The 27,072-nt window shown below is 47.4% G+C and overlaps 3 protein-coding genes across 26 annotated transcripts in view; 2 read left to right on the top strand and 1 right to left on the bottom strand.

Annotated features, from left to right (window-relative positions):
- The window catches only part of SMAD3 (SMAD family member 3), a 64,252-nt gene extending 57,896 nt beyond the window's left edge, over nt 1–6,356 (top strand). For all 5 annotated transcript variants that reach the window (NM_204475.2, XM_046898882.1, XM_015292068.4 and 2 more), the window contains exon 9: nt 1,983–6,356. In NM_204475.2, the coding sequence (NP_989806.1) occupies nt 1,983–2,106 (124 nt within the window). In that variant the 3' untranslated portion in view covers nt 2,107–6,356. The remainder of the gene's footprint in view (nt 1–1,982) is intronic.
- Nucleotides 6,357–6,373: 17 nt separating this feature from the next.
- Nucleotides 6,374–26,247, bottom strand: AAGAB (alpha- and gamma-adaptin binding protein). 3 transcript variants are annotated; one of them, XR_005862567.2, is made up of 11 exons: nt 26,152–26,247; nt 20,521–20,711; nt 19,541–19,637; nt 18,935–19,024; nt 16,797–16,880; nt 12,885–12,967; nt 12,267–12,360; nt 11,348–11,452; nt 10,778–10,827; nt 10,132–10,263; nt 6,374–6,803 (listed from the first exon to the last, which is right to left on the bottom strand). XR_005862567.2 is itself a non-coding variant. In NM_001271528.2 (11 exons), the coding sequence occupies exons 1-10, from the start codon at nt 26,222–26,224 to the stop codon at nt 10,186–10,188; spliced, it is 945 nt and encodes a 314-aa protein (NP_001258457.1). In that variant the 5' UTR covers nt 26,225–26,247; the 3' UTR covers nt 6,374–6,803; nt 10,172–10,185. The 3 variants fall into 3 exon arrangements, 2 of the variants coding, with proteins under 2 accessions (NP_001258457.1, XP_015147583.1); NM_001271528.2 differs by having other exon boundaries at nt 10,172–10,263; XM_015292097.4 differs by lacking the exon at nt 6,374–6,803 and having other exon boundaries at nt 7,771–10,263.
- Nucleotides 21,965–27,072, top strand: part of IQCH (IQ motif containing H) — a 63,066-nt gene continuing 57,958 nt past the window's right edge. For 14 of the 18 annotated variants that reach the window (XR_006931088.1, XR_006931089.1, XR_005862760.1 and 11 more), the window contains exons 1-2: nt 26,223–26,588; nt 26,859–26,981. Coding sequence is in view for 8 of the 18 variants with exons in the window: in XM_015292228.3 (XP_015147714.2) it covers nt 26,223–26,588; nt 26,859–26,981 (489 nt within the window). In the remaining 10 variants the exon portion in view is untranslated. Of the gene's footprint in view, nt 22,087–26,222; nt 26,982–27,072 lie in introns of those variants that run through there. The other 4 variants (XM_040706683.2, XM_040706682.2, XM_040706680.2 and 1 more) reach the window with 4 other exon arrangements.

Raw genomic sequence — 27,072 nt, forward strand, 5'->3', positions numbered from 1 at the left:
TCCAGATGTTTGGAGTCCATTTTGTTTTGAAATTGTCCTGCACCCAGGCCAGAGCATTTCAGCCCTGGATCTCAGCCACAGCTCGTAATGAAATCCAGATGAGCGTGACTTACGGAAAGTCAACTATCTCATTAGAGTATTGTAGGCAGTGGAACCCTACGCTCATGCTGAAGCTACTCTCCTGCTCCTTCATTTCCTTGCCACAAAATGCTCCATCTCTTTGCCTTTGTCAGAGCACGCTGATTAGTTGAACTGATGGGTATGGGGCTATGTAGCCGTAGGAGCTACATCCAGAGCACTGCTCCAGTGATTCTGGTTCGGCTGTGTTGCTGTTGGAGCACTCTGACTGTGGGGTGTTTGGTGCTCTGCTCTGCCAGGGGCTTGGGGAGGGAACAGGGAGAAGCCAATTGCACGCACAGGACAGAAGTTCTCTGTCCAGCAAGAGCCCAGTGCAGCTGTGAGAGTTCGCCTTCAGGCAGGCTGCAGTCAGCGTGCAGCCGTGCAGGTGGGAAGGCAGTGAGGTGTGCCAGGAGGGCCGGAGTACAGCAGCCCCTCAGGCACTGGGTTTCTGCACATTGTTGCTGGACAGTAGTTGGACTGCTCAGTGTTGACCCAGTTGTAGGCAGCAAATGGGAGTGCTCTGTGTTAAGGGAGACTGGATTTTACGGGACCTTGGAGGTCTGTCTGCTTCACTGCATCCCGCTGCCCTCGGGATGCGCGCAGTGCCAGCACTCACCAAGATGCACTGCACTGCCCACAGTCCCATCAGCTCTGAGCCCTGCCCACACGCCCACTCTGGGGCACTGCATCCCTGCCAGCGCTGCTCGGGAATGGGCGCGGTGCCTTCGGGAGCTGCTTCCTTTTTCAGTTCAAGGACAAGGGATGCAGTACATCGCTGGGACGCGCTCCAGCCCTCAGCCAAAGCCTTGCCGAGCCGTACGCAGAGCCCTGTGCCCCTGCCCTGCTGCAAAGGGACGGGGATGGTGCTGGGAGTGCTGGGCAGCCCAGGGGGCACAGTCCCCATTGCAGCAGCGGTTTCTGCCCGGGCCCCACAGACTTTGGTCTCCCTCCCACAAGCAGATTCCAAGGACAGCTTCTGTGGGAAACGAGGGTGTAAACCAAGGCTGTTTCCAGGCTATTTCTCTCTCATCGTAATCCTCCTCCTCCACAGCAGCTGTCCCTGCCTCTCTGCCTGGAACGAGAATCCTGCTGTCCCTGGGCAGAGCCCCTGCCCTGTGCCTTGGTCCCACATCCCTCCCTGTTCTCCCGTCGCCACCCTGTTCTGCCATCTGGAGGCACTCCGTGGGCTCTGGCCCTGGGGAATAACAGGGCAGCAGATGGGGGATGCTGGGGGGGCAGTGGGAAGTGAAGCATGGGGAGCAGTGACCCTGCAGGCAGTCTGACCCCCACCGTTCTCCACCCACCGCCAGCAGCTCCTGAGGTTTTTAAAACACATCAGTTAATGCCACACTACTGCTTTTCTGCCCTGTGTGTGGCTGTAGAGTTGGGTCCATACCCCCAGCACAGGGACAGTGGGGATCACTTCCGTCACCTCTGCATCTGGCCAGAACCCAAAGATGGGGTGAAAAGAGAACCTCCTGGCCTCGCGCACAGACATCTAACGTACTTCGGTTGCTAACAAATTAGGAGAGACGCGGTCTGCAGAATAAAACTGGAGAGTGTTGCTTTGATAAGCACCTTCTTCTAGAAGTCTCAGTAGCAAACAGATGATATTGTGAGTTTCCCTCTGGGATGACAGGGGATGTAAAGGGAAAAGATGGGGGTTTTCAGGAAGTTGGCAGCATCAGCCAGAAGCATGTTAAAGAGGGAGAGACATTCCTTTGGCCCCACGTGCAAGACTGTTGTCTAAGTAGGAAAGAATGCTTCGGTAGCTGTAAAACCTTCTCAGATTTGTGAAGTTTTGCAAGTCCCATTTAAATGTTCTGTTTTCTCCCTCTCTCCCCAACCCCTTTTACTGGCAGGCGGCAGACGGTGACCAGCACTCCCTGCTGGATTGAGCTGCACCTCAACGGCCCTCTGCAGTGGCTGGACAAGGTCCTCACACAGATGGGCTCCCCGAGCATCCGCTGCTCCAGCGTCTCCTAAGGAAGCACCTCCTGGGGGCGGGCGGGGGAGCAAAGACTGGAGAGTGGAATTGGCTGAACCCTTAGCAAAACACATAGAGAAGAGATTCCCAGTTACTGAAGTGATAAGGAGAAACAAATCTGCTCAAATAGTGGCTTTTCTTGGTTTTGTTTCTTTTTTTTTTTTTTTAAACTTAAAGACCCATTGAAGCCACTTCCACTGAAACTGTTAGCACTTTGGTTACAAGGCTGTGGGCCCTTGCAGTCAGAATGAAGCTGAAGTTTATCATGATAAAAGATGACTTTGTTTCAGCGGAGAGAAGCCAGTGCTGTGCCTCCAGCCATGGCACGTCCCAGCCGCCCCACGCAGCCCCAGCATCTCCGACAGACACCACGGGCCTTTGGGATGACTCTTGCTCATGCACTGCTGTCTCCATCCACCTGACGTGTGCCCGTTCTTTCTGGGATTGCAGCAGTAGGTGGAAAAGAAAGCGTGTAAAGCACATGCAAGGATTGATTGCCCGGTATTGCTCCTGAAAGGAACAGATTTCCACAGTGCACAGCTCACTGAGAGGCAGCGCCTTGCTTTGTGCCCGAGCTGCCACTGTGCCCTGCTTGTCCCAGTCTGGATGTACATGAAGCAGAAGGCCAAAGTTACGGCCCTTTCTGACACTGCTGCAGCAACTTTTGACTAGAGCCGCTCACGAACAGACATTGGGAATGTGAGGAGCTCTTGCTGGATAAGTTAAGCCTTCATTATTGTGCGTTAACAAAAGAAAGTTTGTATTCTATTTTCTCATGGTGTTGATTGGTATCTGCCACTTCTTGAGTCGTAGGGGCTTAGTGAACTCGGTGCCCAGGTCTGCTCTGGCAGTGGCTCCTGCTGCCATTTGCAGAAAACCCAATTCTGTAGGTTATCCCACAGTCATACGTGACTGTGCCGGAACCCGGACATCTCAGATGCACCAACCATACTTGGTTAAAAACTTACTTCATCTGATGAAAAGGCTCTGAGATGTGTTCTCACCTGGAGAAACGGGGAGAGTGTATTAACGTGTTATAAAATGTCATTTTAAATATACGTGCTCCAGACTGTGCGCTATTTTTTTCCCTGCACCAACTGTCGTGGCAAACAACTTCCACAACTGGAAAGAAGCCCTTAGCACTTGTTTTTATGGTTCCAGTTTGCCAAATAAGTCTTGTAACTTTGTCAGCGCTATCCAGCTATTTGCTTCTACATCTGTGCTGAACACCAAACGCGTTTGTGCCAAAATATTAGAAGGGGGAGGGGAGAAAATGATAATCAGAATTTCTTACGGAATTGTATTTTTTCCCCATCTACATAACGTGTGGCTCTGGGAGGGACAGGCTGAGATGGACACTGAGTGGTTTGCGTGAAGGCTTCAGCCCTGCAGGGCTTTGTGCTCCCGGACACAAACATGAGCAGCCCCAGGCTCCGTGCCCTGCAATACCTTTTAAACACTTCCCAGGATATCACCCACGTGCCCACCTGGCTGCAGGGAGGCTCTTTGGATCTGCTTGTCTGCTCTGTCCCTCAGCCCCACCGCTTGGCTCGGACCCGAGGCATCAGCAGCACCCGAGGCAGACGCAGAGCACAGATCTGCTTCACCGGACACACAGAGGGATGCTGCGGAGGAGGGCTCTGTTTCTGAGCTCTGGGGACGAGCTGTGGTGCTGCAGGAGGCAGGATTCTGGGTGAGCTTTCCCTGTGCAGCACGGCTTGTCTTGTAGCACTGGAGGTTTTCTAGGACTTTTTTTTTTACTTTTCATTTTTGCTGTGTGTCTGATTTTAGTTACATCTCTGATTGCATGGACTTGTGCAATAAGAGCATCTGTATAAAGCCGTGTTTTTGAGCTGCTTACGTAGGGATGTCTGTCGTCGTGGGCTGATGAAGCACGTGCTTTCAGGTACAGCTTTCTAACAGTTGCAAACAGTAATTTATTCAGACTTCTGTGGAAATATTTGACTTTCTGTTTTAGTGGGAGAGGAGAGAATCTGCTCTGTAAAATAGTCCCAGGTCTCCTACTCAAGTATCTTTAAGTCATCTTTGCTTTTTACCTGTTTCCTTTTTCTACATAATCGTGAAAAAGCTGGGCTCTGTAGTGTCTTGTGCACCAGCAGCCAACGCAGCACCTTAAATTCAGGTGTCAGACAGCTCGGCCCCCTGGTGTGTGCAGGGCCCAGCCTGACCCGGGGCAGCAGCTGGAGTAAACCCTGCCTTCACACAGAGTCTGCAGGGAATCGCCTCAGCCAAACTAGGAATTGGACCTGGATTCCCTCTGTGTGTTTAATTTGATGAAGGACAGCGAGCTGCTGACCGATGTTAATAGACAGCCCTTTAGAAACAGGATTTGGATGATGCACAGAAACTTTGGTTAATTCCACCTCATTATCAAGTCAAGTGTATGACTTCCAATGGAAAGCATAAAACTGGTCTCACGATGCAATTAGGTGAAATGGAGAGATTATCTTCTCTAAAGGAGTAATGTCCTCTCCTCCCCTTTGTTCACCTCCCCAGTGATGCATGAAAGCCTTATGGTTTCCAATGTTACGTTTTAAAGCCAAATAGGAAGCCCTGTGCCACACAGCAGGCGAGGAAGGGCTGTGACCCATCTGTCTCACACAGCAGCAGTGAGTTGGGTGGGCGACGGCAAACTCTGAGACCCGCTCTGGATCCCAGCACTGACGGGAAGAGGCGGCGCGGGGCTGCGCGGTGGTGTTGGTGCCCCCGGGGACACGTGGCTTAGTGTTGCTTTTCCATTATTTTCTAAAGCTTTATGAAAGTAGCTCTGATATGTAGCACAGGTGTATGCTGTCAGCCTGCCCTAGTGAGACGACACTCCTCGCTGAAGGTGGTCTTGGCTTGTTTCACCAGCATTTCATACATTCTCCTTACTAGCGGAGTCACTAGCAGGAACTTTGACTCTTTTTAATGAGTGTAGCCAGACACGAGGGCCTGGCTGCTGGCAGATGACACCGATGGCCCTGTGGTTTTATGTCACTGTGGAGGTTCTGTTTTTTTTTAATTATTATTAATGTATTGAACTGAGTTGCAGTGTGCAGTTTGTGTTAAGCTTGTCTTAGAAGTAATCCAGTGCTATCCATTTGGTGCAGTAGCCAGAATCAGCACACGTATGCACAAAGATGGGGAAATCTGATTCATCCAATTTCCCGAAAGCTCCGGCACAGAAAGGCTGGAGGTGGCCTTTCAGACAGTGGGAAATAACTCCATTTCCCCTCCCCTACTGGATGGGCACACTTTGAACCGTGCAGAACTTTACAGGTTGAAGAATATTCAGGACTCCAGCTCGAGGAGCAGGTGGCAGCACCACGCCTCGTGCTGCTTGCTAAGAGAAAAAGCACAGGGAGCGAGAAGAACACAGTGCAGTGAGGGACTTCAGCCCTGTCACAAAGCACTGTGAGCCTTCCTAGTTCTCCAGGGCACCGGATAGGTAGGAGGGGTGGGATATCACAAAAAGGCTGGGAAGCTGGAGGAGGAATAACTAGTTGCTGTATCGTAGCTGATGGAGCGGTATGGTTAAGAAATTCAGTATATGTTTTCTATTATGTATGTGCTTGTATATATGTTGTCTTTCTTGAATATTCAGATGAATCCAATGCATAACTTTTAACAGAAAGGGCAGTTCGGGATTCTGAGCGTTAAATCTTTCCCGTGTCCCTTTCTGGTGACTGCTAATGAGGCAGCTACTGACGTGAGAACAAGAGATGCATCTCAGAGCTGAGCAACAACCGCTGGTAAAGAAAGCAAAACGAGGACGTCTCCAGCAGGAGTCTGTACCTGAGCTGTTGTTTGAGCCTGGTTCCCAGGTGGGCCCTTCAGTTGTGTTCTTCAGTCTTTTCAGACTGAAGAAAACAAAACAACACACCGTTCTGTAAATGCTTTGGTTCATCCTCACGTTTGCTCCGCTATGTGGATACGAGAGGAGTCTGCACCACTGCTGCCGGGGTGCATCTGCTCCTCTCCCCATGGAGGCAGCCTGCTTCCCTCACTGTTGATTGAACTGTTCCCTCTGATAGATACGTATGAGCATGTATGCAGTAGTGTGTAGGTCTTCTTAACCCGAGATTGTACGTTAACGAGCGGTGGTGTCACCTACATGCTTTAGCTTGTTGAGCATTATGCGCCTATTTTGTTACTACAGGCCTGTACTATGTATGCCCTCTTATTTCATATGTGAAACTGTAAGTTCTATTTTTGACATTTTAATAAACTTTGATTTGAAAACGGAGGCTCGTGAGCAAACACTGATATTATAAAATGTATTTTTAGGACACAAACTGAAAGCGTTTGGAGTTTTCCAACCACAGGTGCTACAGTGCCAGCAGAGTCTGCAGGTGCACAACGGACGCTTCCAGCAAGGCACGTAGGATCTGTTACAGGTAAGGTCGTCGTACTTTGGGCAGTGTGTCAGTCAATTTGAAGCCAGAAGTAGCATCTCTTAAAAAATGCAACCAGTTCTTTTAGCTCATTGGGTTTGGAAGGTGAGGAGAAGCAGAGCAATGTGGCTGAAAGGATGGATTGTTGAATTGCTGGAGAAGTCAGACGTAGCTACATGTCTGCTCCTTGCTCAGGGCGCTGACCTGGAGCTGTGCTGGAGGCCACTCAGCCTCTTGCTTGGCCCAGGCCTGCTGCAGCGCTGTAGGTGAAGTCAGCTGGGATTTTGTCCAGACAAATCCTGAAAAAGATTTCAAAGGACAGATTCCACCACTTTCCTCCCTGGATAAGCTGCTGCACGTCTCCATTGTGCTTGTAGGTGAAAAGCCTTCCTACCTTCAGCTCCTAAGATGTATTTTTGGCTGTTGCCCCTTGCTGTCAGAGCTCTGTGTTCTCTCCTTGCCACTCAAGGACAGCACCTTTAGCAATTGCTGTAGTCAGAACCGAAACAGCAGCTGGGCTTTACCTGTGGCAGAGTCCTTCACATCCTCCTGCTCAGCTGTGGAGTGTCATGGACACGGCTGCTCTCTTAGTGCCGCTGCCAGCAGTGTCTGGGCTGTGCACGGTACTGCAGCAGTGATTTCAGCAGAAGGCAGGTAGCAGTGCCACGTGCCCTGCTGCAAACAAAGGCTCTGTATGTGCTGGCATTCAGCTGGCCTCGGAGAGGGCATTCTCCAAATAGCATCACTAATGGAGCCAAGGCACGCTATGATCTAAGTCTGTGAACTCCTAACGTTCCTCCTCGGGTTTCACTGAAATTCACTTTTTTTTTTTGTTGTTTTTCCTAACAGAGGATTTACGAGAGTACTTTTTCCACTCTGTTTTCCAACAATGTGGTAATAAAAGGGTTTTGTCCAGGTTTTATATGAGGGTTGCCAAAATGCAAGTGCGAGGTAGTAAAGCAGTGCTGAGCCCTGAGTTCTGCGAGCTGTCACCTGAATATAGCACAGACTTCAGAATCAGTCTTCTCATTCACACTGATACTGGGAAGCTGAAGCAAAATGTAAGTTTGATAACAAATGAAACCTCAAAATCTCAGCCAATAAAACCAACACTGCGTGGAGGTGAGCAGCCCGGCTCAAACAGCAGCACCTCACTGCTGTGTGATGGGGAGCACCCAACACAGACACGAGGCTGTAAGACCAAGGTAGGAATTCCTTTGTTGCTAAACAATGCTGCAGAACACAAAGAGGAACTAAGACAACAACTTTCAGTTTGCAATTCCACTAATGCCCCTTTTATTCATTTTAGTAATAGCTGTTGTGTAAAGAAATGATGCAGCCAAAAAGAAAGAAGGCTCTCCAGGAAATAAAAAACACCTCAGCCACCAGCAAAGTAAACTTGGGTTGAAAAATGCAGTACAAATCATCTTTAAGGATCATTAAAACTGCTTTCCAGTATCTCTCAGCCACACTTCCTACCTTGATGAGTAATGCTTTCTTGAAGCATGGAATGTATTTGCTAACAAGACACATTTACACTGTCATATGTCAGTAAGAGCTGCATGAAAATGTGTACAGTTTTTTTCCAGTCTTAGCAGCAATATGGATACCTCCCCCCCGCTGCACCACTTCTCTGCTTAAATCCTGCTTCTGCTGTCCACACTGCTCTGTGCTCTCACACACCCGCTCTCACTGCTGTGTGTGTGGCAGGCTGGGGTACCTCACTGCTGGGGTAAGGCAGCTGTGGGGGTTGGTTTATCTGCTCCTACCCTGTGAACAGGAAAAGAATCTAAACTTTTATCATTCTGTTCAGTTTAATTAAACTATGACATGTATAACACACGTATAAAAACTGTTTTTATGAAGTATTCGAGTGCATTATGCTCTTCGCTGCCTTCAATTAATTTACTCTGCACTTTGCCATGCATCTCTATTGCACAACAAACAGTCAGAAAGGGGAAAAAAAACACACCCAACCTTCACCTGCCGAGAAGCAAACAGAGAAAACCGTTCCCTGCTTGGAAGCAACAACCTTCACTTCCTTACTGCAGCTCTCTGTGATGAGAGAAAAGGAAAGAGGAGCAAATGGAGGAGAGGGCAGAGTCCCAGCAAGGCCGGGGCGCTGCTGGGCGCCGCTCGGGGCGGGGGGAGCGGCTGTGCGCCCTTCAGTGCCTGGAAGTGCATCCCTGCAAAAGGAACGGTGCTGCTTTACAATGTCCTTTGCTGTGGGGGGGCGACTGCTCCGTCTTTATGTGAGAAATGCTATTCCATCTACTCACAAGGCATTAGTTCTGCTTCTTAGAATGGAAAACACCTCAGTTTTTACCCGGGAACGATTTGCAGTATTCAAAGAAGCCTATTGTTTTAGCTCTGCTTAATCCTAAAAGAACAGGCAGTGAATGTCAAGAACCACTGTGAAAGTGCCTTTGGAATTTAAAGCTGTCAGGTATTTTATGGAAAGCCACAGCCTAAGACTCACTAAATTTACTGACCTCAAAGAGCAGACATTGGAAAAGTTAACTTCAAAGTAAGGCTGCTGAGCACTGCCTGTTTCCAGAGTGGTAAGGAAACACTCCTGGGGAGAACACTTCATGTGGTACAGCCTCGGGAGTGGTTCTGCAGCAGGGAGCTGACAGGTGGCTGCGGCACAGCAGGAGGGAGGGAGTTCACCTCTTCATCTCTCCTCCCCAAACTGCGCCTTCCTGACCAGTGCTGTCTGTGCCTACGCTCTCCAGGAAGCCCGTGTGGCTGTGCAGAAATGTCAGTATCCCAATGCTGAGGATGAAGGAATGTTTCCAACCCTCGGTACCACGAAGCAGCGATTTGAGACGTGCACTCTGCTACGTCCTAATTAACACACAGGAGCTTAAGTCTGCAGTGAACGCACCGGGGGAGGTTTGTAATGCAGTGTGTGGGTCAGGGCTCACTGCGTGAAGGTCTGTGTGTTCTCCAAGCTGTTGGAGGCAATGCACTGCAGAAGGTTTGAGCAGGGAAATTCATGCCTGGAACAGGAGCAGAAGTCTGTCTTGCATTTAATCCCAAATCTCCTTTCTGATGGCAACCTGAGGAGTGTGGCACAGCTCCGCAGTTCTTAGGGAAGGACCACATGCTTACAAACACAAACAGAAATCAAAGCCTATGGGCCATTTTTAATGGCTCTGGCACTCAGCAGGATTAACCCCGCAGCCCTGGCGCAGCATCTCCAATAGGGCACAGCACACCGAGTTTCTCTTCATGCCTCATAGAAATCTGGTTTGTTTTGTAAGTCAGCTATAAAGCTACACAGAAACATCAAACAGACCTACATCTAAATGTTGAGTTTAGAATTAAGTAGTTGTTTAACAACCACCAGCCATATGTAGAAAGATAACTGGTAGTAAAATTGTTTCTTTAAACTCAAAAGAGGAAACTATAAAAATGTTAATTTGAAAAATGTAAACTAACCTCTTATTTCCCCTAAATGCATATGTTGTCATCCAAAACTCTCTGAGGGAGAACGAACAGTCAGACAAAACCACTCTAACCATAAGGTGTTGTGGATGTGTTACTCATTACAACGATATGGTGAATCCTTTAACCAAAGAGAGCAACTAAAGCTAAATGGGGCTTTCTGCAATTAACACTCACTGCAGGAAAAGATCACTCTTAAGATCACTCCGTTGCTTACAGCTACAGAAGACCTCAGTTTTCTTCATCCGAGGAGAGACCTTCAATTTCATCTCTGTCTCCTCCAATCGCCATCCAGAACGCTTTGGCCACCTAATAGGACAAAACAGAATGCAAAAATAAGAACAATTCCCCTCCTGCGACCAAAGCATTCACCACGTGAATAATGAAACCGAGCTGCTGCTAAGCCTGGCAGTGTTCCTGGCCTCCATGCTAATCCTCTCTGGCGTTCATAAATTTCAGTCACACCGTGGGGCAATAATTCAGACCCTCTTAGAATCTGCTGTAGGCATCAGCGGCAGAAAACTTGGGCTAATTAAATCATACTGAAATCTCCTTGCTATCAAAGCTTTTCTACTGACTTTGGTGGGAGCTGGCTTACACCCCAGCCATGGCAGGGTCTTCATTTCAGAGAGTCCGGAAGGCAAAGCCTTCTCTGGAGTTCTGGAATTCTGGGTTGGTTATTCAGTTCTGCATCAGCCTTCTCAGGGCTGCGCAGTTTGCTCCCACTGCCCTGAGATGTGAACTGCACTGCAAGAGAGGTAACTGCAGCTCGGAAAGGAAAAACGTATTTTTAATAATTGTGATGCTAATTTCAAAACCTCACCTTTTCTGCATGTAGTTTTCTTTGTTCATGGGGCAGCGTTGCAGCTTTTTCTGTGGAAGAGAACGTGACTTAGGTTGAACACGACTCAGGAGCACAAAGGGAGGCAGATAACCTCCTGCAGCGGTTCTCAGGGGACCAGCAAGAAACTTGCTTAGGACTGTAAAAAAGGAGCTTATTTACTAAGTGCTATTGTAATTGCCACAGAAACCTCAGTGCTTCTGAGCACACTGAACTGCATTTCAAACATTTGTGCCTTTAAAGTTGCAAGATTGGCACACTGTTGTAGAGCTGAAAAAAAAAAGTCTGGATATAGGTTTGTACGTAGAAAACTGTAATGTTAATCCATGGTGGGCTAACACAACACGATAGCCATCAGATGAGCAGCATCTGCTTCTTTCAAGAGCATTATTAAGGCGAAAGCCAAGTTAGTGAAGAGATCAGCTACCTGTACAGAACCTCAGGCAGAAGAATAAGGATTTGTACAACTTTCCCAGCTCTCAGCTGGGTTCCAGGCCTTTGAGCAACACGAAGGGGTGCTACAGCTCAGTACCTCTCCCCCCAGCACTGTACCTTTCATTTCTTTCAACTTTGAAAACAGCCTTTCAAAGTTCTCCAGGTCGCCGTCTCTCGTGGTCAGGCTGGCCAGCTCCTGAATATCTGTATCTAACACGGGATCTAAAACAAATGCATATAGGTTTGTTTCAGGTAAGTTATTCTGTTGTCAGCAGGCACAACAGCCTTAGTGGCAATCTTCTGGTTAAAAACAGTATCTTCTCAACGTACTGCCCTCCCATTTAATTTACTGATGGTTCAGACAGACAACATACGGTGCCATTACAGTGGTAATGAATTTTGTTACATCACATTGCAATAATGTCTTTTGCGTTCATTTAAGTTCATTTTTAGTTCCCTTAGGACTTCTCGCTTATTATAAAATCATCTGCTTAGGAACAGCCCTGGACTCAGTTAAAGAGTAATGACACTGTTCAGATCACAACTAACAACACCCGACCTTTGGACGACCTCCCCACACAACCTGTGATACGGAGTCCCACCTCCCTGTGGAGGTGCAATTACCCAAAGCCCTCTGGTTTAGAACACCCACACCTCCCAGCACTCACCCACGCAGAGCTCATCTCCTGCTGAATGAGGCTGTGGGGAGCCACGTTGTAATGATTTTTCTCTCACCCAGAAAGCTAAAAGACTTGTTCTTACAAAGCGTTTCTGAATAGAAACAATGCGCTGGCGAGGAGATTTCAGAAAAGCAGATCTGAACCTTTCCAACTGGCAGCACTGCTGGCAGATCTCACCTGCAGGGGCCCTATCCTTTCTAAAGTTGGGCCCAATTACTCACGGAGAACCCCTGATGCTTCACAATTGGCCTCTCCTGGCTCTGCCTTTTTGCTGAGAGAAAGCCAGTGGCTTTCTGGGCCCATTCCAGCCTGAGTTCCCTGCTCCAGCATGTCTGCCAAGCAGAGAACAAGCTTACCTACAACACTGTCGATCTGTAGGTCGTTTGTGCTAGCTGCATCCTCTCGGTTGTCTAAATGGGGTTCTTCTCTGTCTGCTGCTGCTGGATTGGACTGTCAAGCAACAAAAAGGTATTAACAGTACCCAGTGATGCACCCTACAAAGCATCAGCAGCAGATCAAATGCTTCCTTTTTTTAACATTAAGATCTAACTCTTTATCCTAAGCTGTTACTGCAAGACCTGCACCACTGCAATGCCATACCCAGCTGCTTGCTAGGATGGGTTTGTTTACATCTTAATGAAACTCACAAGTGGTATTTTTTGTTTTGCACAAGACAATGTTTTGGGATTTGAATGAGAAACCACACCACCACACATCCCATTGACATGGGGGAATGTCCTGGAAGGCAGCGAGCCCCCAGCTGGGAGGTGGCAGCTCCTGGGACAGCTCTCAGAATGGCTCTCCAAACAACACTGAGGGAGTTTTCAGCCATCAGAGACTTCCTGAGAACCCATTCTGACAGCTCACGCAGTAGCCCTCGAGAGAGGAGAAAAGGATGAAAGACCCCCCCACCACCACCACACCACGTGGGACACAGCATGAGCAAAGAACAAGAAATAGGAATTACTGTTTACTTCTGTATCTTGGTTCTCTTCTGACCCAATGCTACAGTTCGCACCTGCTAACGTACTGAGAAGGCCAAAGCCCTGGGTCCTGTCTGGAAACAAAACAGCTGTTAGTGTGACACAGGGTGGAACGCTACAGCAAACAGCTGCAACTGACACCAGACAACTTCTTAGGGAAGACACACCAATACAGCACAGCACTTTTAAATTAAACTCTGTTTTTAGAACGTTACCTTTGAACAAAAATGGACGTGCAAGAGGTGTAGGTGCAATAGGTGTAGATGCAATAGTTGTAGGTGCAAGAGGTGTAGGTGCAAGAGGTGTAGGTGCAAGAGGTGTTGTTATTGGGCTTTGCTAAGCTGTGTTTTCTTCTGGCTTTGCCTCGAGCAGCAAATATCTGCAGTTACGTCGGGGCTCAGGAGATTGTTCTGAAAATATCAGCATTTTAGTCAACTAAAAAAGACACAGCATCAAGTTATTGCACTGCAGACAGCCAGGAAACAATGAGCTGTGCCAGAAGAAAGATTAATGTTCCTTTTTTTTAATGTGCTCTGAATTAATATTACAGTAATGACTAAGCTCTACATTCAAACGTTGAGATGATGTAATTTTTAGACACGGGCCAAATTTTCTTGCCATTTATACAAAATCTTAAAGAGCCGAACGTGTAACTGAAGCCATCAGCTGTCGAGAATACGTGTAAACACGTCTCAGTTGGAGAATGACTGAGACCTCATTTCCTGCTCAATAATCGATGCTGTGCACTTCGGCTAACACGTGTCCTGTGCCAGTCCTCCCCCCCGTGCCCCCCTCCCCCCTGCAGGTATTTGTTTCTATTGGCGCCGCGCTGTACAGTTTTACTGCCCTTACAGATCACTTGCCAGAGGTTTGGGGAGAAGTGAATCAGTCTAGCCGAATGAATCACCTTAAAAATGTTCAGTTGCAAGAAATATGAAAGCCCGTAAGTCTGCCAGCTCTATTAACAGGCAGTGGAGTGATAAAAGGTTGGGACCTGCAACCCAAAACAAAGCAGCTTCCCAAAGTTTCAGCAAGCTGAGCAAAGATTTGTCTTAGGGGAAAAAGTAAGGACCGATCTTCAGCCAATTTCTGAGTCATCTGAAGCCAGATGAGCCTCTGCAGCCCAGAATGTGCTTGAGAGAGAACATTCCCACATTGGCAGAGGGGCGGATTCGGTGACCTCATCGTATACCTCCTTCCTATCTATGCTTTGAGTCCATCCCCACCACCGCCACGGGTAACCTCAGCCTGGGTAACTACAAAGCGCTGTCTAATTGAGAAGTACCAGCATCCGCAGCAAGGATCTGCAAAGAGCAGCTGTTGGTTTCTGGGTCCGTGGCTGGGAGGTGGCAGGCACAGCTCTTGGTTCCAGTCACACCCTTGAAAGAAACCTTCCCATAAACTTTTTTTTATGGGATGTAGAAGTTATTTCAACTTCTGGGTGCAATTCAGGAAGTGGGTGACGTCTTACAGAGCCTTCTTACAGAATCAAAGCCAAAAGTGATCTCACTCAAATTATTGTAATAGTGGATGGCTCCATTCTGATGCAGGCTATGTGGGTTCACAGGTGTCATCAATATGGCAAAGCCCCATTAAGCTGTGCTGAGCAGGGCTTGGAAACACACATTGCTTCTTTCCTAGCAAAATGTTTTCCACTGTCCTTATCTACCATTCTTCCATAGGCTGTCTGAAGCTACCATGACTCTGATACAAAAAACAGAATTAAAAGGTTGAAACTCAGACTTGTTTCAACAATTAAGCTCACATGGTCCCAGTAAACCAGGCTAATTCTTTGTAGAGGAAGCCAGGCTAATGCCTGGCTCCACCCTGGGTAACTAGCTTCACTTGGGATCACTGCAGAACATATTTAAGCAGGAAAGCAGCCAAGCAACCCCCCTTAGAAGACAGTAAGTTGTTTCTGTGCCTTCTGTTGTGGTCAACCAGGCTTCCTCTTGTGAGGACAACTAAAACAGAACACTGCACAAGCTTTGGGGTTTTAGGAGTGGGAGAGCTGTGAATTGAAGAGATGTTTATGTTCTTCTGTACAAGAAAGTGACCTTGTTCTGAGGTTGAAGAGAGCTCCAAGAACTGGAGAACCAATGACTGCATAGCACCAAGAAGCAAACTGCCTTCCAGGTAAGACTGCTGGTTTTCCTTTCAGTAGAGACCATACTGCTTTACGTGCCCACCAAGTATGTGCTATTATTACATGATGAAAAGTATTTACAGTTAATTGTATTTTATACCTAATGAATCAGTATAAGCAAAAACATGCTTAATGGGTAGAGACAACCTGAGAAGGTCAACACCTTTCTTAACAGCCACACAGAGCTTCACAACTTTGGAACAACTGTGTGCAGGTTTAGGGTAGCGTACTTTAAAATGACATGGCTTTGATGCTCATAGTTTAAAGAAGTCACTTCTTTTCAGTCTGTTAATTTAAAGTCTCACATAAGCAGCTCAAGTAAGGCAATGCTGTGATGTTGGCTTTCTGGATGGTGACACTCAACAATGCTAACAAACCTTTGCTACTACAAATATCTTACACTTTGTATGAAAAGATTTCGTGTGGAGTATGATTGTAAACAGAGAGCAGTCAGAGGTAACTCAGCAGAAAAGCTGAGCTCTTATTTGCATAGTGGCCAGCTTCCAGGATCAGGAGGAAGCTGAAAACAAAAGATATATTACAGGTTGTAAAAAGCTTTATTTTAAGCAAAAATGAGCTCAACCATTTGAAATCATTTCCCTTTGAAATCACAGATTGGTTGCAACAGCTTCCAAAGATAGCTCACTTCCTGAGGGGTTCGCAGTACCACACATCAGCACTGCGTGGTTTCCGTACAGTGGAGATAAAAACTCTGGATTTTCACGGAGCTCAACCTTCACAGAATGCACCACTGATGTACAGGAATTTCCCTCAACGTGTGACTAAGTTCTGTTCTTCTACAATGTGATATTCTTAAGAAAAAGAATTAAGAAAACCATTCTTGTGCTAGCTAGACTGACTTCATGCCATCTCAAATGAATACCTCTCTACAACAGTTATATTAAACTAGAACCAATCCTAGCCTCATTTTGATATAGTATGAGAAATACTGAGAAGGCACGAGTTTAGTAGCTCTTAGTTGCCCTGAATCCCAGCAACCATCTTGCAGTTATAGGAACTAATGAAAACCTCTCAGCACTCAAAATCATTACCCTGTTAAAAGATACAGGAAGGAAGAAGCCACAGCAGTGGAAAACTGCACCCGAGGGAGCAGGCAGACCTCAGAAGGGTGGCAGTGGGATGAGTTTGAAAGGAAGAGTATAAGGCCACTGCAAAAGAGTTTCATCTTCTGACATTTCCTGCAACAGGCTCTATAATTACAGAGGTAACAGAAAGCTTTCAAGAAAATACAAGAATCTAGGCTTGCATTAAATCTGGGCTAGCCACAGCATTTCCTTTCCTAATACATCTAATCCTAAGTGATTTTTCCAAAACTGTGGCCCTGCCTTATAAAGGGCTACCTGCAGGAAACCAGGCTGTCTGGCTTTTGTGCTGTTTTCCAAAAGTCCTGCAGTTTGTTGCAGTAGGATTTCTGTAGGGAAGGCAGACCTTCTTGCAGTGCACCTCATACATTTGAATCCTTCAACAGACATTTGAGAGCAAATTTAGAGGAAAAAAATACTGGAATGGGATTACATCTTAACCACTGCCTCTAAGCTTCCCTGTGTGCCAAGGGATGATAAAAGTGGTAACTGAACAGCCTCCTGTTCCATGTGAACGTGGGAAGACCACTCTAGTTCCCTGTGCACTGATGTGGTGCTGTTGTAGCTGCTTCATTTAAAGTTTGGCTAAACATACTGAGCCCTGTAGGGTTCACAGCCTTCAGAATTCATGCAGGGAGGATGTGTATTACGTACCATTCTTCATGACCACGTTTGACCACACGTTGGCATTCAAGGCCTGCACAATTCGTTTCACTCCTGTGGACTCCGGGAAGTCATCTAAATAAAAATATGAAGACATTGACTCCTAACAATAAGACCAAAAACCATTACATGCTTTGAGCGTAAGGTGAAGTGTGACTGAATATCTGTCCTATCTGACAGGAATGGAAGTAAATGACTTATCAGGAAGGACATATTTCTTGCCTTTGCTTCATGAAAGGCCAAAGAAATTTAGACTGATGCCACACGTCTTGGTCTGGGCTTCTTATGAAGTGTGAGCACTCATCCTTCTGTGGAAAGATCTAAATTCTAGGTAGAGCTTTAAATATTTAGCACTGGACCTACACTGATACATAAGTAATTTGAATAATAATAAATGACTTTAAGCCACTGTCAAAAGAACTTTTACCCCCTCTCAAATCCTTCAGAATGCTGCACAGCATGAACAGATGGTAGAATTACTTTTCTTTCCTTCAGAAAGCAAAGAACTTGAGATAACCATTGAAAAAGGGGCAGTGCTTCATAAAAAAGATGATGATTGTACTAAAGCTATCTTCATAACATCTAATTAAAAGTGTTCCAGTAATCCTGTAAATTTAAATTTATGGGGACTTCAAAGACTGGGGAAGGCATTATTTGGACTTCAGCTTACTCAGTGAATAGATCTGACACTGTTTTACATTAAGTCAGTTTTCCCATTTCCTCAGCTTAGTCAGCTTCCCATGTTTGTGCAAGTCTCACAAAGCAATTAGGAAGAAAAGCCCTTTGGAGAGGAAAATGTGATTGCTTAAAAATCAAACTTGTCTGGGGTGACTCAGGGACAGGTGTAGCAACTGAAACTGCCTCTAGATATTAATTTTAAGCTGCGTAACCCTGTAGATCAAATACTGCCCTCTATGATAGTGCTGTTTAGTTTTATACTGGTCATTACTGGGAGTCTCAGTTAAGAGTTCCTGTGCTTGGTACACAAGAGAGAGCGCAGTCATAGCAAGAGCTCCTGCTCATTTCCAGTGAGCTGCCATTAATGCCACGATTCCTACACAGATATTGGACCAGAATGTTTACTACATCTGTTTTATCTTCTGTAATTCATACAGCGTGTTTACAGGGTCAATATGTTACTCAGTACAATGTATTTCCTCTGATGCATGAGTCACAGTGAACCAACTACCACGTTAGAAGTCCAGGACAGAGAATGTATCCTAGTAATCCAAAGATTAACATCCTGAGTTGTTGTTCCCATTATTTACTACTTCAGTGGTAAATAGCTTGTTCTTTACAACAGTTATTCAGCAGGAAAATAACTTGATGTTACTAATGTTTCCTTTAAAAACACGTTAGACTGAAATAGCCGTGTTCTGGTTGAACTTGAAATGGAGAAAATGTGAGTGGATTATTCCACTCCTGTATGGAAATGGAGTCGGTTATCTCATTTACAGCTCTGTAGTGGTAAGATGTAAACACTTGTGTAACACTGAGACAAGGCCGATGCTGATAAGGCTGTCAGGAAGTGCACAGTCACTTTTCAAGAGCAGAACATCACACTTCTGACTCTTTGATGGGTTTTTTTCAAGTTGTAATTGCATGGCCAGGCAAGTGATTTTGAAACTGGCTTACTTCCTGTGTAACACTGAGTGCAATTCTAAAATGTTTCAGTACTCAAACCCTTCTCAGCCCATCATGTCACTGAATGATCTCTGTTCTTGGTATGTGAGTTAGTTTAAGTGTTATTCAGAAGAATGTTAGTCAAAGAATTTTCCTGCCCTTGGACATCCGTGTGGTTCTTGTTTTGAGACTGGTTTTAAAATGGAGCATAAATGCTTTTTATGTATCAATACAGTCCCAGGATTAGTGCCTGAGAAGGGATCTGATATATTCATGTAGGTGCCACATAAACAGCAGCTGTATGTGGGAGGAGACCAGTGGAATGTCTTAGAGGAAATAACCACCTTTTCCTCCTGACCTTACACAGCTGAGAGGGAGCCTCACCAGCTGGGAGCATTCCATGCTGTTACCACGTAGCACATGAACCAGGCAATGCCCCCTGCAATCATTCTGAAGATATTCTGGTGTCTTTTTATTATAAAAATTAAAACAAGTAGCAATCCTACCATCTTCATCTGGTAGCTCCTCAGGGTTGAGTTCCACCAGTTCAAAGCCATGCTTGATGCACCATTCTTGAGCTTTCTGTCTGTTAACGCCTAAAATTGGGAAACAAAATGTCTCCTAAACAAACACGTCTCAGATTAATATCAGCAGTTGAACTTCCAGCTAGATTTTATTCCCTCAAATTTGTTTGCTTGTTCTGGATTGTATGGGGAGTGGGGAGGAGGAAATACTTAGCAGATGGTTTGGGTCCTCCAACCATTTCCAATTGGATTCCAAAAGCCCCAAATTAAACTCCTTTAATTTTTTTTAAATATGATACAATCAAATGGCTTTGCAGGAGGTACTTCCATGGAGGTGCTGGACTGCCTCATTAAGTTACCTTGCACTGCACGCTGCCACATGAGGAATGGGATGTGCAAAGTTCATTTTGAGCAAGCTGGTAAAATTCTGATCGTTTTGATTATTTCTAGCTTAAGACTTTTTAGTCATGAGCACAACCTAGCTCCTCTCAATCAAAATGAAGTCCATTCTCACTCAGATATCTTAAGAAATGATTGTGCTGCAAGTTTAATGATCTCAAGTTGGTTTTGGGCCTCAAGGTAACATACCATGCTCAGATACTCTGTTACAGACCAGGATCATGACTTCTGGTAGCCACTCTTCTGTCAGGGGAAGCCATTCAGAGACACCATCCAGTCCAGATTTCTAAAGGGGAGAAATAAGCCCTTCAGAATGCATCCTCAAATACTTTATTTCTTACATTTGTTTCTAATCTTTAACTGCACTCCAATAAAATAAGGAAACTGACTATATAAAGCGACCTTCTGATTCTTGCTTTACCTTACAGATGAGTTAAACCTACTTCCTTGGACCTCCCCTTCATGTTTAATGTTCGTTACACAACCTTAATTTACATTAGGAAAGACTTTTGCTTCATGTCAATCACTAGTATCTCATTGTAAGCAGCTCTCAGGGTTAATGTTTAGCTATTCCAGCTTCCACACTAAAGCTGATGTTATGACTGCTGATGAACTACATTGCTCTGGTTTAATGTGGGACAGTGCTGAGCAAGTTACCTTAGGTGCCTCTGCAGAATGCGTGGCATGCATTCTCTCCCATCTGTGGTTTAAAACATTCCTTATTTAGATTGGTTTTTGTCTCAATCTTTCAGGCTTTTGCTAAAGTACTGTTTTCACTGCCACCAGCCTTGTACAAACAACGTCAGGTAAAATGATAGCACTGAAACTTAGAATTGGCTTCCTCGTTCCTGGCTATTTTCAAGTAGTCCTTCTGAACTATGACTGGTTAAGAGTAAAGCTGGAGGTCACAGGCTGGAGGAGGACTGGCCTAACTTAGTGGCCTATTTACATCCTGAAAAACCTTGCTTCCAGCTGGAGTAAAACAGCAGAAGGGAAGGAAATGTCCCTGCTGCTGCTGTTAGTGGGAATAACCGACCCTTAATCTACTGACCATTAACAGGACGGCCTAAAAGGAGTGGAGGTCACAAGATGGAGAGAACACCAACTGTAGGTATCACAATAAGGCAACTATACCATACAGATAAAGCAACATAATGCAGAAGCCTTACTATTGAGCTGTCGAAGTAGACCACAAACGCCTGCACAGACTCAGCGATCGCTCCTGTCACAAGAGCTGTGTTTGGCACCACACAGAGGTGAATATCTGCAGAGTAGTACTTATTATCTATTGTCCAGGGGTAAAAGCTCACTCCTCCAGTGGTGGTTGCACCCACAGTGAGGTCCTCTCTTCCTGTGATGCCTGTATGAAAGAAATTGAATGAGATAAATGATACAAACCAGCATCAAGAAAGTAATTTGACTGGAAAAGCTCAGTACAGTGCCAGCACAGAGCCATCTTCATTTGTTGCAACAAAATAAGTTGTTTTTATAACAAATCAGCTCAATTTCTTTTCTCATATTACTTATGAGAAATTTTTCTCATGTTATTTATTCTAGCTTTCAGGAAAAAAATGGCACAGAAGCTCTTTTGAAAGTAAGGTGTGTTTTGCTGTTTTTTTCCTTGGAACATCTTTTGAAGTGCTTACCCACAGGCAGGATGGATGGAGCAAATAACTACACTGCATTCCAGCAAACCTTGCACGTTCATTCAGATGTAAAAACTGTTTGACTGTGACCAGAATCTCAAGGTAACTAATGAGAAAATAAAGCAAGTTGCTGGAATTTGGTTGTAATGCCCATTAAATTCCAGGTAGGAGTTCAACAATTAAAATCCAGGGCAGTGCTTGGGTAATGCAATCCCGGCGCTGCCTGCCCCTCGTGTGCTGGCAGCAACCTTTGCAGAACACTCTTGTAGCGTGACGGCCACCTGGTGGAGCTGAATTATAGGTGGCAGCAGAGCAACCCGTCTGTACCTTGCTGGAAAGGGCGGAACGTCTCGTTCCAGGTGAACAGAGCCACGGGTGTCTTACAAGTAAATCATATAATCACTTGAGTCAGCTGGGGAGCAGAAGAGTTTAAAGGAAAAAATGTGTTTTCAAATGTTTTAAGGGCTGCACCTTAAAGGTATTGAGACAATTCCTGAAGATGCAGTGCATGCTGCTTCCAAACAGTCTGAAAGCAGGAGGGAGCAGCTCAGCAGCATGGGATGGCATGGCACCTTACAGGGTGCACAGCTTTGCAGTGCATGCTCTGGTACAACACAGGCCCTTTGTCAAGTTTCTGCTATGAGACATGAGCTAATTAAGTGCTGTGCTCCGCATTATTTAGCGTGGCACCTTTGGTAAACAGAATTGTATCTGCTATGTGCTGACTGCTGCTAGGCCAGGAGTTCATTATCAGTGGGTAGTGGAGCCAATGGAGGCAGCTCCTGCTCTACCCAGCTGAAACTGAGCAACCTGCCAGCTGAACAGCAGCGGGTTAGCAAAAAAGGGCTTGCTCACTCTGATGTGCTACTTCAATAGGAAAATGGAGGATCCCAGCTCTACCAGTCCCTCCTGTTTGACACCTCAGGCACAACCACGTTTCTGAGGGTCTGCTGCCGTGGGAATTGCTGGCACTTGGAAAAGCGGCAGTAAAACTTTGGCAAAGGGTGTGTTCAGAAGTCAGAGTGCAAAAGGAGAACGTTTTCCAAAAGATATCAAAAACCGGTATGGAAGAACTTCTATGTCAATTCGGTAAGTGATTTTTTTTACTTGTAAAAGGGCTCAGACAAATTTAGGCCTCAAAGCACTGCTTGAAGAAGTAGGACGTGTCCCACTTCCTGCCACGGGCTGCTGCTCCTGCATTGGAAGCGGTCTTCTCCCATCCCACTGTGCCTCTGGTTGCTGTTGTGTACCCAAAGGGGCTTTGCCAACCCCTGGGACATCTCTCCCCCAGTAAGAATGGATGGTGCACGCTGAGCAACGAGAGTGCAGGAGCTCCCTGCAAGGACTCCATCCAGCTATGTGGGGCTGAACCAATTAGTGCAGCACTGCCTGGTGGCAGGAAGCTAATGGCAGGCTGGGTGCTGCAGGGAGGGCTTGCTCCTCTCCCACTGCAGGGGCTTTGGAGGCTGCCAAATCCTATGCCTTGCAGCCCAGGCTGAGTTTGCAGGGACACATTTCATATTAGAGACAATTCTAAGATCATATTTGCCACGTTGGGATTCCAGGAGTTTCTTCCCAGTGCAGCCTGCGCTTCAATGGAAAAAGTAAATCCAGCCAGAATAGTTTCCTATCTAATTTTAGAGATCATTCATCAGAACAAGCTCCATTATGTTTTATTTGGATACAGAATAAACTTCCAGAAAATTAATATGGCAAAGGGAGGTGGCTTGTCAAACTTATCTCTGCTGAGTTACTCTGTTCTCATTTCGGGCTTCCCAGCCATTATGAGTGTCAGCGTTCTGCCATCCAAAGGGCCTGGAAAAGCACCGCAGTCACTGACAGCAGTGCAGGCAGACCTGCAGGGCTGCCCCATCAGCTCACACCCCCATGGAGCACAAACTGCTTCCTCGGCTGACAGGAATGCAGGCAGGCTCCAAATGCATCAGTACTGAGGAACTGAAAACATGCATGGAAAAGTTTGCACTGCAAAAGAATGTGGCTTAGCATCATTCAAAGCCATGATCTAGAAGTATTTTGTAGAGGATCTTAAACAGCCAATGCTGGACATGTATTTTAACTAAAATTACTTATTGAAACTTTCACCATCTCATCAGTAACTGCTGAATACTAATTAAGATGTGGGACACAGCTGTGTCCCACATTAGTGTTTAAAAGCTCTTTGGAGCAGCAGGTGTTTCCCTGGGCAGGGTGGATTGTTCCATGCTCTGGACTCACACTTGTAATTTCATGGGCTCACATACAGACTTTGTCTTCTGAGCAGTGGTTTAATGTACAAAGGAGAGGACAATGCAGAACTGCAAAACCCAACTGATTAATTCCTTTTTCAAGAGGACCATGAGAGATGAGCAACAACCTTCCTGAAAAGCCGAGTGACCAGGACCCACAACAGATCATCTCACATCTTGCTGCAGTGCTCCCCATTCTCTGATGACCCACTGGCATTTAGAACTTCTAACATTTTGTTCTTAAGGCCACTGGATTAGTCTTTTTTTTTTTTTTTTCCAGAATACTGCAATTTCTCTTTTCACCTTTTCCCAAAGAGATGTAAGTACTGATCACTCTCCCTAGCTTGCTTTAGATTAAATGCATGCAGGAGCACAATTCAGTTTCCCACTGTGGTCAAGTGCTCCCCATCCTACCAGCTGGTAGGTGCAGCACTGCACTCCCACTCTGTGCCTTGAGAGCCACCTGGTGGAACACAGCATCAGAAATAGTCCTACTAACTGTAAAGAGAACTTGGATATGCATGCTGTGAAGAGGCTTGTAGTTAGCCTGGCAAGCAGCAGCAGAGTGCAGGTTTTGCTGGCTCCTAGCAGAGAAGCCTCCAAGCAGCTGCTCTGTATGTATACTACAGGTCTGCCCACAGCAAGTACCTGCCAGGGAAATCCAGGAACACGGTGGTGAAAGCAGCAAAAATAGAGGTAAATTCTTTGTTTCATATCACAGATTCCAAATGCACAGCCATTATATGGGTCTTACCATGCAACATAGTATTTAAGAGAGTATTTAGACATAAATATTGCACATCAAACGTCACACTGCTTCAGAGGTGTGAATGTAAGGCTCCCATCCTCAGCACCAAGGTAAGCCACTGCCAAGCAGCACCTTTAAGCTGCTGTTTCTGGTTGCACACTGGCACAGCACACGTACTGAGAACTGCAGCAGCATTCTGTCCCAACTCACCAACAGCTCTCAGCCCAACCTACTGCAGCCAGCTGCTGCCACCTGGTCCTCATCCACATGTCCCTACATGTTCTGCTGTTTGCTGTGTCCCTGGCTCTGAAACACTGCTACACAAAGCAGGCGCTTCAGACTCTTCACGTTGCTTCTTTTCACTAAGCTTTATTTCAGAAGCATTAAGAACATATTTTTTAAAGCAAGAGGATGCAAAGAGGATCCACGAGGCTGTTTTAAAACCAGAAAAGGGTGCAAGTTCAGGCATTGCTAAGTGAGTGCTCATTGGAGAAAACAAAGCCTGGCTGAAGTTAAGCTTTTGAACTCTCTCAGACCAGATGCTATTTCCTAATGACCAGATGCTAAGCTTTTGGCTTACCTTCCTTTCTCACCTACTTCATTTCACTGCAAGAAGTAAATGAAGCCTCCAGGAGCTGTGAACAATTCTTTTCACTTTGCTCACACCTTCCTTACAAACAAGCAATGAAGAGCAAAATTTCACAAAAAGCATGGAATTCTTAAATAATATCAGCCAAGCTACTTTGACAGTCATCTTTGTAGAGACTTGCATTGCCACCCGTTTGCAAGGGTGGCTCAATGAGATGGAGCAGACAAGTCCCTGGGGGCAGCCCCATAACCAGGCTGCTTGATAAGACCTCTCTGAAACAGAAAGCAACAAATGTAGAAGAGGTGCGTGCACGCATTAGAACCACAGAGTGGGAAGGGACCCTCAAAGGTCACTTAGTCTGACCAGCCCAAAGAACAGGGACACCTACAGCTACGTCAGGTTACTGAGCGGCCGCTGCCAGGTCCCCCCAGCGCCCTCCCTTCCCCATGCTGCACAGCCCAGCTCTCAGCCTGTCCTCACAGGGAGGTTTTCCGTCCCTCGGATCATTTTTGTGGCCCTTCTATGGATGTGCTCCAACAGCTCCCTATCTCACCTGTACTGAGGACTCCACATCTGGACGCAGCACTCCAAGTGAGACCTCCCAGCCCAGAGGGGCAGATCCCCTCCCTCGCCCTGCCGGCGTGCTGCTCCTGATGCAGCCCAGGGCACAGTGCTGGCTCACACCCAGCTGCCGCCCACCAGCGCCGTTTGGCAGGGCTGTGCTCTCTTCATCCCCCAGTTATAGTGAGGGTGGGGGTTGCTACAACCCAGGTGCCAGACCTGGTGTTTGGATTCGTTGAACCTCACGAGGTCCACCTGGGCCCACAGCTCAGCCCGTCTGGGTGTCCGAATGGCATCTCGCATTCAGACTGCTGTGCTGCGCACCTTACCACGCACAGCCCGTGATGTGTCACAGCTCCCTAAAAACCCATAACAGCAAAACCACCGAGAGCTGAACGGCTCCTTCCCGGAACCTCTCATTTTAGCACTACCAAAAGTCTCAAGTTTTCTCTATCAGGTTTTACTTGCACTCCCTTTCCAAGCTATAAAGAGGGAAACCGTGTCCCTTCTCACACCTGCAGAACAGCAGCTTTAACTTCCCCATCCCTTTTTACTTTTTTTTGGTGCTTCAGCCCCGGAACAACAAACGGTAACGATGAAAATGGAGCAGCACAGGTGCTGCCGTGCCGCAGGTGCTGCCGTGCCGGCCCCGCCCGCTCCCCTGAGCCCCGCAGCTTCGTTTGCACATCGCTCAGCAGCTGAGCTGCGCTCCGACCCGCGGAACAGCACCGCACCGCACCGCGCAGCTGCGCTCAGCTGCGGGCCGTCCCGCTCCTTCAGCGCAGGGCGGAGCGCCGTACGAAGGACAAAGGGCTGTAGCGGAGCGGACCTTCCTCGTTCCTGTTTTTCCCCCTGCCGGCTGCGGGGTCGTTACCGGCGCACAAAACGCAACGTCAGCCGATCCACGCCTCCCACCATCCGGTTAAATCCTTACGGGGTGGCCCCGCGAGGGCACGGAGCGGCCACGACCCGCGGCTGCTCCCGCCCGCGTCCCCCCGCCGCCCACTCACGCCTGACGAGCTCCTCCGCCGCGAAGCCGCCGTCACAGCTGCTCAGCAGCGCGTAGGGCCCCGCCGCCGCCATGGCGCCCGCCGCCCGCCGCGCCCCTTCCGCCCGCCGCTACCACCGCGCGGGGCGGCCGGGGACAGAGCGGGGAGCGGCGGCCGCGAGCTGCTGCGGGGGGAGCGGGGGCGCGGAGAGCGGCGAGCGGAGAGCAGATCGCCACCGGGGTAGGGAGTGCGGGGCCGCGCTCGGGGCCGGCCTGCCTGCTCGCCTGCCTACCCGCCCGCTTCTCCCTGCCCTCCCCCCGCGGTGGGGCGGGTGGTGCGGCCCGGCCCGCGCGTCGCGTTGCCATGGGTGCGGGCGGCGGGCATGGCCGGCACTGCGGGGCAGGGAGAGCGGGTGGGTGCCGTGCTGTGCTGTGCTGTGCTGTGCTGTGCTGCTGCGGGTGGGTGCCGCCCCGCCGCCATCCCGATGGTTACTGACATCGATTCGTGAGATTTGTTTCAATGATCTTTTCGTTTCCAGGTTTCTTCTTGGTCAACGGCTTTAAACGTGCTGGGTCTGTGTTTCTCTCTCCTTTGTAAAAGCACAAAATTAAGGGAAGCTGCGTGTGTTTCTTTCCTGCGTTCAGGAGGCGTTTATTTGGTCTGAGCACTGCTAGGTAACCGCGCGGGTTTTGGTGCTGGAATGACCTCTGCCATCACCTGCTTCTTAGGTCCAAGAAGATCTGCACAAGCTTAAAGACCAAGTGAAAAACATCAGCCTGAAAGGAAACGTGAGAGCCGAGGGTATTGGCGACCTGGAAACAGCAACTGAAAGAACTGAATCTGGGCTGAGGGTAAGTAATGCGGGGCAGATCCCCGGGTCAGCTCATCTCTGAGATCAGCAATCAGAGTACACAGCCCCGTGCTGCCTGTCCTGTGGTTCCC

Source organism: Gallus gallus, chromosome 10 (genome assembly GCF_016699485.2).
Source record: "Gallus gallus isolate bGalGal1 chromosome 10, bGalGal1.mat.broiler.GRCg7b, whole genome shotgun sequence".
Classification (NCBI taxonomy): domain Eukaryota; kingdom Metazoa; phylum Chordata; class Aves; order Galliformes; family Phasianidae; genus Gallus; species Gallus gallus.